This window comes from Leptodactylus fuscus, chromosome 6, assembly GCF_031893055.1.
Source record: "Leptodactylus fuscus isolate aLepFus1 chromosome 6, aLepFus1.hap2, whole genome shotgun sequence".
NCBI lineage: Eukaryota > Metazoa > Chordata > Amphibia > Anura > Leptodactylidae > Leptodactylus > Leptodactylus fuscus.
Window position 1 is genome coordinate 16,440,257 of NC_134270.1, and position 13,292 is coordinate 16,453,548.

General features: G+C 49.6%; 1 protein-coding gene across 1 annotated transcript in view; it reads right to left on the reverse strand.

The window, feature by feature from the left end:
- Positions 1–8,558, reverse strand: part of LOC142210327 (lysosomal alpha-glucosidase-like) — a 33,888-nt gene extending 25,330 nt beyond the window's left edge. The window contains exons 1-2 of the mRNA XM_075279406.1: positions 8,160–8,558; positions 4,199–4,347 (exon numbers count right to left, since the gene is read on the reverse strand). Coding sequence (XP_075135507.1) covers positions 4,199–4,347; positions 8,160–8,558 — 548 coding nt within the window. The remainder of the gene's footprint in view (positions 1–4,198; positions 4,348–8,159) is intronic.
- Between the last annotated feature and the right edge of the window lie 4,734 nt (positions 8,559–13,292).

Below are 13,292 nucleotides of genomic sequence, written 5' to 3' on the forward strand. Positions count from 1 at the left end.
GAAAGAACAGAGACCTCAATAGATAAATGACAAATCCTCCTGAGTCCTACCTGCTCTGCTCCTCTCGCTCTATAACATACTGCCCACCTATTGTCCTGTATTCTCCATGGGACAGGTTCCCTCTAAGTAACTCATGAGAATAGATGACAGCCCATCGCTATGTATTGTTATAGGGTAAGGTCACACAGTTCCATCTTCCCTTTATGTACGCTCTCTCCCTTTAAGGCTCACACCTGGATTTGACTACAAAAGCCAATGGCCCCCATTTACGATTGTGTATCCGCCATAATACTAGTGGGACACTTGCGCCATGTGTCGGCACATCTCCATGTGTTGGTATGTAATTATGTGCACCTCCATTGTCACTCTTCTAGTCTCTTGGTAACTTTAGTAAGTCATGTCCCAGGTGGGGAACGAATTAGGACGGCCATAAGGATCACCAGTTTTAAGAAATTCCTCCCACTGTTATTAGAGATGAATAGACAGTACAAGGTTACATGAGGCCAATGGAGGAGAGAACGTGAATCTGGTTTGGATGCTCCACCCGGCTCCTCCTTATTCCCTATGGAATAATAATTGGTTATACATTATACTTACTCATTATCGCCCTTCATTATGTATTACAATGTATTTTGTAATAATCCAGTGGGTGGAAGCTACAGACATAAGGAGGTCAGGCACACGCCGGCGTCCACACATCACACAACGTACTGCGTATCATTATGTATCATTATGCATCTCTGTGTATCACTATGTATTATCATGTATTATTATGTATCACTATTAGAGATGAGCAAGTACTATTGGAAACGGCCATTTCGAATAGTGCGCACCCATAGGAATGAATGGAAGCCGCCGAAATGTAGACTTTGCCAGTGGCCGGCCGCTTAAACCTCCTGTGTGCTGGCTGCATCCATTCATTCCTATGGGTGTGTGCTGTTTGAAACGGGAGTTTCGAATAGTACTAGCTCATCTCAAATCACTATGTATCACTATGTATCATTATGTACCACAATGTATTATTATGTATCACTATGTATCATTAAGTAGCACAATGCATCACTATGTATCAATATATATCACCATGTTCCTCTGCATATCATTATGTACCACTATATAAACTACGTATCATAATGTATCACTATGTATCATTATGTATGACAATACATACTAAGTCTCACTCAGTGGCGTAACTAGGAATGGTGGGGCCCCGTGGCGAACTTTTGACATGCCCCCCCCCCCCGACCGACACCGAAGACCTCGACCGACCCCCTCCCACGCATTCCTGCACGTTCTATTATGCCCCATAGGGGCCCCTGCACACAGTATTATGTCCCTTAGTGTCCCCTGCACACAGTATTATCCCCCATAGTTACCCCTGCACACAGTATTATGCCCCATAGTGGCCCCTGCACACAGTATTATGCCCCATAGTGGCCCCTGCACACAGTATTATACCCAATAGTGGCCCCTGCACACAGTATTATGTCCCATAGTGGCCCCTGCACACAGTATTATCCCCCATAGTGGCCCCTGCACACAGTATTATCCCCCATAGTGGCTCCTGCACACAGTATTATGCCCCATAGTGGCCCCTGCACACAGTATTATGTCCCATAGTGGCCCCTGCACACAGTATTATGCCCCATAGTGGCCCCTGCACACAGTATTATGTCCCATAGTGGCCCCTGCACACAGTATTATGTCCCATAGTGGCCCCTGCACACAGTATTATCCCCCATAGTGGCTCCTGCACACAGTATTATGTCCCATAGTGGCCCCTGCACACAGTATTATGCCCCATAGTGGCCCCTGCACACAGTATTATGCCCCATAGTGGCCCCTGCACACAGTATTATGCCCCATAGTGGCCCCTGCACACAGTATTATGTCCCATAGTGGCCCCTGCACACAGTATTATCCCCCATAGTGGCCCCTGCACACAGTATTATCCCCCATAGTGGCCCCTGCACACAGTATTATCCCCCATAGTGGCCCCTGCACACAGTATTATCCCCCATAGTGGCTCCTGCACACAGTATTATGCCCCATAGTGGCCCCTGCACACAGTATTATGTCCCATAGTGGCCACTGCACACAGTATTATCCCCCATAGTGGCCCCTGCACACAGTATTATGTCCCATAGTGGCCCCTGCACACAGTATTATGCCCCATAGTGGCCCCTGCACACAGTATTATGTCCCATAGTGGCCCCTGCACACAGTATTATCCCCCATAGTGGCCCCTGCACACAGTATTATCCCCCATAGTGGCTCCTGCACACAGTATTATGTCCCATAGTGGCCCCTGCACACAGTATTATGCCCCATAGTGGCCCCTGCACACAGTATTATGCCCCATAGTGGCCCCTGCACACAGTATTATGTCCCATAGTGGCCCCTGCACACAGTATTATTCCCCCATAGTGGCCCCTGCACACAGTATTATGCCCCATAGTGGCCCCTGCACACAGTATTATGTCCCATAGTGGCCCCTGCACACAGTATTATCCCCCATAGTGGCTCCTGCACACAGTATTATGCCCCATAGTGGCCCCTGCACACAGTATTATGTCCCATAGTGGCCCCTGCACACAGTATTATTCCCCCATAGTGGCCCCTGCACACAGTATTATGCCCCATAGTGGACACCCATAAACAATTATTATACTCTGGGGTCTTTTCAGACCCCAGAGTATAATAATCGGAGACCCGGGGGAATAAAAACATAAAAAATTACTGTTACTTACCTGTCTCCGGCTCCTACGCTGTCTTCTCTGCTGCCGTCCTTCTTCTATGACGTCGGACGTTACATGACCCGGGACGCAGGACGGGTTCATGTGACGTCAGAGACGTCAGAAAGGACGTCAGGAAGGAGGCCTGGCAGAATCGTGGAGAGGTAAGTAACAGTGTTTTTTATGTTTCTTACCTCTCCCGATCCGCCAATCATTATACTCGGGGGTCCAAAAACCCCCCGAGTATAATGATAGCAGCGGTAGCGGCTGTCACTGGGCCCCTAATGTCCCAGGCCCTGTGGCAGCTGCCTCTGCTGCTATGGCGGTAGTTACGCCACTGGTCTCACTATGTATACATCTCTGTCACTATGTATCATTATGTATCACAATACATACTATGTCTCACCATGTATCACTATACACACTATGTATCACTATGTATCATTATACATCTCTGTATATCACTATGTATCACTATCCTCTCCTCCAAGAGCCAAACCAGTTGTAGACAGGCCTAGGTGGAATCATTCAAGCCCTGCATGTCGGAATTCTGGCATCAAAAAGTTTCAAGATAAATTTTGGCTTATTTGCAACAAAATGCTGTAACATCAGTATCTGGATTCCATGAGCCTTGGGTACCAGAGAATCTGAGCTCTCGTCATCTCGATCCTGAGATCTAAGGTCAAGTAGATTATACATTATAAGTAAGTGTAGTCCTGGGAGAGCCTGTAGGACAACCCTCGCCTTCTCCTTCCTTAGGTAATAGAATATGTCAATAATTAACTAATGTAATATTCGGGCTCCGGTGCAATGTCTAGAGATTGTGAAAACATTCAGCAGAACTCTCCAGAGGGTCAGAGGAGAATCCGGCCGTAGGAGTCACAAGTTCATAGTTCCTAGAAATCCTACGTGCAGTGGAGTAACTACCGGAGTAGCAGTAGTAGCGGCTGCCACAGGGCCGGGACATTAGGGGACCCAGTGGGCTCAGGATTTTTTACTTATTTATTTTTTAAATAAGCCGTTTCGTTCTGGAATAATCCAAGCAAGTAACAGGCCCTATTTACTTACCGATCCTCGCTCCTGCTCACGGCCACCGTCATGAGCAGGAGCTGGGATCGGTAAGTGAGGCTACGGGCCCACGAACCCCACAGACACTGCTATCATTACACTTGGGGGTCTTTTCAGACCCAATAGCATAACAAGGCCCAGGGGAGGTGACGGAATATAAAACACTGTTACTTACCTCTCCTGCGCTCTGGCAGGCTTCGGGCCTATTTGGTGACATCCCAGACGTCATGTGGGCCAGGCTTGTGTCATGTGTCGTGATGCAAGCCTGGCTCACGTCACGCCTGTACCAACATTGAAGATGTCCGAAATCTCCTATACGACATTATAAACACCCTCCATACAACATCCAGGTTCAATGTTACAGTGATATAGAGACCATAAAAAAACCTACTCACAAGACTTGGCCGTTGCACTTCCGACTGACCACCATGCTGAAGGGTTCGGTATTGATTTTGACATCATATTGCATATTAGTGGGTTGATTTTTGCCGGGTGGTGGAGTCTCAATGGGAACCTCATAGCGTTTCTGAGAGGGGTCTTTAATCTACAGTCAAATGGAAAGAAAAACCTTAAAATGGATAACCATACAAATCCTATCATATATACTGGTATCCTATCATATATACTGATATGTACTGGTATCCTATCATATATACTATACCTCCCAACCGTCCCGATTTCCGCGGGACATTCACGATTTGGGTGACATGTCCCGCGGTCCCGGTTGGAGGGAGGTATGTCCCGATTTCAACTCAGATCTGCGTCCAGAGGACGCAGATCTGAGTTGAACACATATGCGGCTGAAGCAAGGAGCTGACACAGGTCAGCTCCTCGCTTCGCCGCTGCGCGCCTCTCTCGCTGACACATACGCGGTTGAAGCGAGGAGCTGACCTGTGTCAGCTCCTTGCTTCAGCCGCATATGTGTCAGCGAGAGAGGCGCGCAGAGAGCGGCGAGGGAGCGGAGGAGAATGTAAGTGTAATGTGGAGGTGGAACGTGAAACTGGGGGCAGATGAAGGAGAGGACGGCATGACACTGGGGGCAGAGATGGAGGGACAGGAATCTGGGGACAGAGATGGGGGGACATGAATCTGGGGACAGAGATGGGGGGACATGAATCTGGGGGCAGAGATGGGGAGACATGAATCTGGGGGCAGAGATGGGGGACATGAATCTGGGGGCAGAGATGGGGGGACATGAATCTGAGGGCAGAGATGGGGGGACATGAATCTGGGGGCAGAGATGGAGGGGACATGAATCTGGGGTCAGAGATGGGGGGGACATGAATCTGGGGGCAGAGATGGGGGACATGAATCTGGGGGCAGAGATGGGGGGACATGAATCTGAGGGCAGAGATGGGGGGACATGAATCTGGGGGCAGAGATGGGGGGACATGAATCTGGGGGCAGAGATGGAGGGGACATGAATCTGGGGGCAGAGATGGGGGGACATGAATCTGGGGGCAGAGATGGAGGGGACATGAATCTGGGGGCAGAGATGGAGAGGACATGAATCTGGGGGCAGAGATGGAGAGGACATGAATCTGGGGGCAGAGATGGAAGGGACATGAAACTGGGGGCAGATGAAAGGTGTATATGAAACTGGGGGAGAGATAGAGGGGGGACATATAATTTACGGGTGACTGTAGGAGGATTATACTGTGTGCGGGCAAATTAATGAGTGGGCGGAGTCAACACAAACGTGGGCGGGGCACATTTTATCCCTCTTTCAGTTCTTCAAAAGTTGGGAGGTATGTATATACTGATATATACTGGTATCCTATCATATATACCATATATACCGGCCTGAATCTTTTTGGGTTTGTCATCCAGGAAACATTATACTAAGGGGTTTCATCAGATCCAGAGTATATACAGTGGAGATACAGCAACATAACAAGCAGTTATACTAGCCTCTTATGGGCAATATCACGTTGCCTAGTGGCCCCCAGTGTCCTCTCCTGGACTCTTACTAATTGCCTTTGACTAATGTTATACAGGGTCATTGCTGAGGCCCAATCATGATGATGTCAAAACACCCCACATGACCACTAAGGCCCAATAACAGGCCCTGAGACGCGTGACATCATCAAGAAAAAGACACCAGGGGACCACCGGACACAAGGATGCCCAGGAGAGGTGAGTACAACTGTTGGTTATGCTTTTGCACCTCCCATGGGCTGCCTCTTATTATACTCCGGGACTCTGAAGACACCCCAGAGTATAATAATAGCCTTCCTGTTTGTGCCGAACAAGTTCAGCTCCAAACAAACCAAGTGGCCAAACCTTACAAATATTCATTGAAACAAATCTTGTGACGTTTGCCCATCTCTAATAGTAATCTTAGGCCATTATAACCCATGGGATATATGTATTGGGTTCTTTATTTGATGCCATATGGTGCTCAACGTGTTTAACCTTAACTTAGCCCAAATTTATTTAAAAGGGTCCGCCACTTTTAGACAACCCCTTTAAGTGGTCCAGTTTCTTCTGAAAGCGATTCAATCCTCATATTAGCAAAACCCTTTATAGGCTGCCACATATATGCCACACGCAGCCAGCCGCCCGACAACTATGTGCAGTGAGCGAGCGGAGAGAGCGACGGGAGAGCGTGGCAAGGTGAATCCAACTACACTGGGGCAAATGTGGGGGGGGGGGGGCATGAAGCTGGGAGCAGAGATGGGGGACAAGAAACTGGGGAAGAGATGGGGGGACAAGAAACTGGGGGCAGAGATGGGGGGACAAGAAACTGGGGGCAGAGATGGGGGACAAGAAACTGGGGCAGAGATGGGGGACAAGAAACTGGGGGCAGAGATGGGGGGACAAGAAACTGGGGCAGAGATGGGGGGACAAGACACTGGGGGCAGAAGAAGGGGGGGGACATGAAACTGGGGGCAGAGATGGGGGACAAGAAACTGGGGGCAGAGATGGGGGACAAGAAACTGGGGGCAGAGATGGGGGGACAAGAAACTGGGGGCAGAGATGGGGGGACAAGACACTGGGGGCAGAAGAAGGGGGGGACATGAAACTGGGGGCAGAGATGGGGGACAAGAAACTGGGGGCAGAGATGAGGGGACAAGAAACTGGGGGCAGAGATGGGGGGGACAAGAAACTGGGGGCAGAGATGGGGGGATAAGAAACTGGGGGCAGAGATGGGGGACAAGAAACTGGAGGCAGAGATGGGGGGACAAGAAACTGGGGGAAGAGATGGGGGGACAAGAAACTGGGGGCAGAAGAAGGGGGGGACATGAAACTGGGGGCAGAGATGGGGGGACAAGAAACTGGGGGCAGAGATGGGGGGACAAGAAACTGGGGGCAGAAGAAGGGGGGGACATGAAACTGGGGGCAGAGATGGGGGGACAAGAAACTGGGGGCAGAGATGGGGGGACAAGAAACTGGGGGCAGAGATGGGGGGACAAGAAACTGGGGGCAGAGATGGGGGGACAAGAAACTGGAGGCAGAGATGGGGGGACAAGAAACTGGAGGCAGAGATGGGGGACAAGAAACTGGGGCAGAGATGGGGGGACAAGAAACTGGAGGCAGAGATGGGGGGACAAGAAACTGGGGGCAGAGATGGAGGGACAAGAAACTGGGGGAAGAGATGGGGGGACAAGAAACTGGAGGCAGAGATGGGGGGACAAGAAACTGGGGGCAGAGATGGGGGGACAAGAAACTGGGGCAGAAGAAGGGGGGACATGAAACTGGGGGCAGAGATGGGGGGACAAGAAACTGGGGGCAGAGATGGGGGGACAAGAAACTGGGGGCAGAGATGGGGGGACAAGACACTGGGGGCAGAAGAAGGGGGGGACATGAAACTGGGGGAAGAGATGGGGGGACAAGAAACTGGGGGAAGAGATGGGGGGACAAGAAACTGGGGGCAGAGATGGGGGGACAAGAAACTGGGGGCAGAGATGGGGGGACAAGAAACTGGAGGCAGAGATGGGGGGACAAGAAACTGGAGGCAGAGATGGGGGACAAGAAACTGGGGGCAGAGATGGGGGGACAAGAAACTGGGGGCAGAGATGGGGGGACAAGAAACTGGAGGCAGAGATGGGGGGACAAGAAACTGGGGGCAGAGATGGGGGGACAAGAAACTGGGGGCAGAGATGGGGGACAAGACACTGGGGCAGAAGAAGGGGGAGACAAGAAACTGGGGGCAGAGATGGGGGGACAAGAAACTGGGGGCAGAGATGGGGGGACAAGAAACTGGAGGCAGAGATGGGGGGACAAGAAACTGGGGGCAGAGATGGGGGGGACAAGAAATATAAGCGGTTCAGTGCCACCGCCAACCCGCAGACGAAGTCGCGGGTAACTGCTACTTACTTAATAAATCCAAACATTTTTATCCCAAAAACTTACAGTAAAACGCAGCCTGGTCTCCGTCTCAAAAAACATGTCAAGTTGCAGACCCATTAAGTCATTTGGCATGAAGGTTTTGGTGGTCCGCACAAGTGTAGAAGAATATCCATTGTTGGTGCGGGTAAGGTTGACGGCTTTGTAGCTCGGGTAGTTATTGGGGTAGAAACATGAGGGTTGTCCAGGGTCTATCGTTTTGGTTTTTTGTAAATAACAGCACCCACGGGCTTCACATTCCTCTTTGTTCAAAACCTTTTCTGGGGCACAGTCGAAACGGTTGGCAGGTTCTGGAAGACATTGTGGAGGGCCGTCTCCAAAACAGGGTGTACAAAGCAGGAAGAGCACATAGAGCCACCATGTCTTAGACGCCGACTTCTTTCTTCCTTGAGAAAAATTCTGCATGTTGGTTCTCTCTGAAAGTGAAAACAGAATTATAAAAACATCAGAAATCTGACGGACCCCCAAGCAGACCCCATTATAATCTATGGGGTTGACTCCAGATTATTGCCGCCTATGGCCATGACTATGTGTATGGGCGATCTAGGGTTTAAGACCCCTTGGGTGTCTTCCCTCTTGCCTCTAGTTGTTTATATATCTCGCTCTGCTGCGTTATATAGTCAGTAGCTAATAGATGTTGATGTTGTTTGGGTTTGGTTCGGTAATCCCAGTTTAATAGACTTGGATGCATCTTCTTATTACGCAGTCACTTGCGTAGACGACATAGTAACTCCTACATTCTTCGTAACAAATACATATTTACATAATTTCTAATTACTTTAATTGTATTGCAAAAAATTGAATTCATTTCAAAAAGTTTTGAAATAAAATTTAAATCAATTTTGTAATAGTCTCGGCTGACCCAGATTATTTCCGGATGTTTTTGCTGACCACAGCCCGTTTCTCTGCTCAACCTATACTTTACATTTTGGCAGCTTTTCAACCAAGGCTTATTGAATAAACTATAGCTGGAGCGTTTCCATACAGATATGTAAACCAGGGCGTACATCAAATCTTTCAGAACTTTAAAGGGATTCTACCATTAAAACTCATTTTTTTCTCATTCACACGTCGGAATAGCCTTAAGAAAGGCTATTCATCTCCTACCTTTAGAAGTCGTCTCCAGCCCACCGTTCAGTTAAAAACCCAGTTTTTGTTGGTATGCAAATGAGTTGTCTCGCAGCACTGGGGGCGGTCCTCAACGCTCAAACAGCACTGGGGGCATCCCCAATGCTACGAGAGAACTCTCTCCAGCGACGCCTCAATCTTCTTCAGCAACTGCCTCTTCACTCGTCTTCTTCTGACTAGGGTCACACTTTGACACCTGCGCAGTCGGCTCTGCCATCAGGCATAGACCATGTTTTGGAGGCCGCTTATGCGCGCATGTGCAGTATGCTCCTGTTGTTCAATGGAGTACAGAGCGTACTGCGCATGCGTGCGTAAGCGGCTTCCAAAAAATGGCCGCCGGCCTGTGCACTCGGCTGTGCCTGCGGCCCGATGGCAGAGCCAAATGCACAAGCAACGAAGTGTGACCGCAGCCAGAAGAAGACAAGTGAAGAGGCGCTTGCTGAAGAAGATAGAGGTGTCGCTGGAGAGAGTTCTCTCGCAGCACTGGGGACGCCCCCAGTGCTGTTAGAGCGCTGAGGACCGCCCCCCAGTGCTTAGAGAGAACTCATTTGCATACTGACAAAAAACAGGTTTTTAACCGAACAGCGGGCAGGAAACGACTTCTAAAGGTAGGAGACGAATAGCCTTTCTTAAGGCTATTCCGACGTGTGAACGAGAAAAAAATGAGTTTTAATGGTAGAATCCCTTTAAATTTGGTTCCCGGCCAGAAAAATTCTAATTCTACCCGGAATCTTTCCATTTTGTTTTTTACTCTCCTCCTTCCAAAAGCTATAGCGTTTTTTTTATATCCATTCATAGAGTTGTATGACGGCTTATTTTTTTGCAAAAAATTGTACTTAAGACTGGTGCCACTGATAAATGCCAGCGCTCACCATCGGGGCAACGAAAAATGCAGTTATCACTGTAGAGCAGGCATGTCAAACTCAGGGTACCCCGAGGGCCACATGAGTAACAAGAGGTTGTTGCGAGGGCCGCACACAGCAGCTAATGTCACACACGTATTTTAACAGAAGTCATGAAAACAAGATATGAAGCAGTAATATGTAACAGCAACTAATATATTTAACAAAAATACAGCAATTAAAAACTAAACATTTATTTGCTATCATTTTTTTCAATCTTTTTTAGTGTTTTGTCCTGAGGCTTGACACCTCTTTGTGCTAACAATTGTTGGTATGTCAGGCTGAAATGACAACGCAGTGCCTACTTTGATCAAAGATGATAAGTGGTGATCAGTCAGCCTTGTTCTCTGAGAAGATTTTGTTAGTTTCATAAAAGAAAATTATCTGTTTACATATACACCCTTCATCTGCCTCCAGTTTCATGTCCCCCCTCCATCTCTGCCCCCAGATTCATGTCCCTCCATCTCTGACTCCCAGATTCATATCCCCCATCTCTGCCCCCCAGATTCATGTCCCTCCATCTCTGCCCCCAGATTCATGTCCCTCCATCTCTGATTCCCAGATTCATGCCCCCCCTCCATCTCTGCCCCCAGTTTCATATACACCCTTCATCTGCCCCCAGTTTCATGTCCCCCCTCCATCTCTGCCCCCAGATTCATGTCCCCTCCATCTCTGCCCCCAGTTTCATGTCCCCTCCATCTCTGCCCCCAGATTCATGTCCCCTCCATCTCTGCCCCCAGATTCATGTCCCTCCATCTCTGATTCCCAGATTCATATCCCCCCATCTCTGCCCACCAGATTCATGTCCCCCCCATCTCTGCCCCCCAGATTCATGTCCCCCATCTCTGCCCCCAGATTCATGCCCCCCTCCATCTCTGCCCCCAGTTTCATATACACCCTTCATCTGCCCCCAATTTCATGTCCCCCCTCCATCTCTGCCCCCAGATTCATGTCCCCTCCATCTCTGCCCCCAGTTTCATGTCCCCTCCATCTCTGCCCCAAGATTCATGTCCCTCCATCTCTGACTCCCAGATTCATATCCCTCCCATCTCTGCCCCCCAGATTCATGTCCCTCCATCTCTGCCCCCAGTTTCATGTCCCCCCTCCATCTCTGCCCCCAGATTCATGTCCCCTCCATCTCTGCCCCCAGTTTCATGTCCCCTCCATATCTGCCCCCAGATTCATGTCCCTCCATCTCTGACTCCCAGATTCATATCCCCCCATCTCTGCCCCCCAGATTCATGTCCCTTCCATCTCTGCCCCCAGATTCATGTCCCTCCATCTCTGACTCCCAGATTCATATCCCCCCATCTCTGCCCCCAGTTTCATGTCCCCCTCCATCTCTGCCCCCAGTTTCATATACACCCTTCATCTGCCCCCAGTTTCATGTCCTCCCTCCATCTCTGCCCCCAGATTCATGTCCCCTCCATCTCTGCCCCCAGTTTCATGTCCCTTCCATCTCTGCCCCCAGATTCATGTCCCTCCATCTCTGACTCCCAGATTCATATCCACCATCTCTGCCCCCCAGATTCATGTCCCCCCCATCTCTGCCCCCCAGATTCATGTCCCTCCATCTCTGCCTCCAGATTCATGTCCCTCCATCTCTGCCCCCAGTTTCATGTCCCCCTCCATCTCTGCCCCCAGATTCATGTCCCCTCCATCTCTTCCCCCAGTTTCATGTCCCCTCCATCTCTGCCCCCAGATTCATGTCCCTCCATCTCTGACTCCCAGATTCATATCCCCCCATCTCTGCCCCCCAGATTCATGTCCCCCCCATCTTTGCCCCCCAGATTCATGTCCCTCCATCTCTGCCCCCAGATTCATGTCCCCCCATCTCTGCCCCCAGATTCATGTCCCCTCCATCTCTGCCCCCAGATTCATGTCCCTCCATCTCTGACTCCCAGATTCATATCCCCCCATCTCTGCCCCCCAGATTCATGTCCCCCTCATCTCTGCCCCCCAGATTCATGTCCCTCCATCTCTGCCCCCAGATTCATGTCCCTCCATCTCTGCCCCCAGATTCATGTCTTCTCCATCTCTGCCCCAGTGTCATGCCTGCACAAAAGTCTCAAACTTTGTCTCTAAACTTTAGAGACAAAGTTTGAGACTTTTGTGCGGGCCGCAGATATGCCTGTACAGGGCTGCATGCGGCCTGCGGGCCGCATGTTTGACATGCCTGCTGTAGAGCTATTGGTTTCATTGGGCAGGCTAATGGTTATATCTTCCTACCATCCTCCTGATGTGCCTCAGGCAGAGCAATGGAGGCGAAATGCATTGAGGAGCTTAACATTTCAAAATATGTAAAAAAAAAATCTCGCGCATGCACTGTACACTCGTCAACTTCGGCTTCGGGCCAAGCGTACAGCGCACGCTCCGCTCCTTCTGATATGAACGCACAGTATGTTTGTGTAAGAAGAAATCACAAATGGTGAACGGAGCATGCACTGTACACCCGGCCTGAAATCATAGTGAATGAGTGTACAGCGCATGCGCGAAAGTACATTCGCACTGACGAAAATGGCTGCTGCTAAAAGCAGTGAAGAGGAGGAGAAGGAGGTGTCCTGATTTTAAGAACAATGCTGCTGGATGATGACGCGGGTGTGCTCGGAGCACAGGAATTGATTTGGGAAGAAAACAGATGTCTGTATCTCCTCAGCACAGGTATGCCTAGAATAGCCTTTCTAAAGGCTATATAATGAGGGGCTTATTTACAAATGTAAAATACCAATGATAGACTCCCTTTAAGATCTCTTGTAGATATCTATTCTGAGAAAATTTTCTAATAAACTAACAAACTTTGCATAAATTAACGGTATATTGTGTATACAGGAGGAATAACAGTTTCTACCACATTTTTAGCAGTTTTCCCCTCTGTCTCAACCTAGAGATAGAGACGGGGCTATACAGGCAGACATACAAGCCATGGGAGAACAGACTGTGCCAGCACTGTGACCAGGTGGCCCTAGAAGACGAGACCCACTTCCTGCTACACTGCAGCAAATACTCAGCTGTGAGGGCCGTCTACTACCAAAGACTCTCTGCCCACATCCCAGACGAGAAGAGGAAACTCTACAACCTACTGGGAGAAGAAGAGGCCACTGTGGAGATT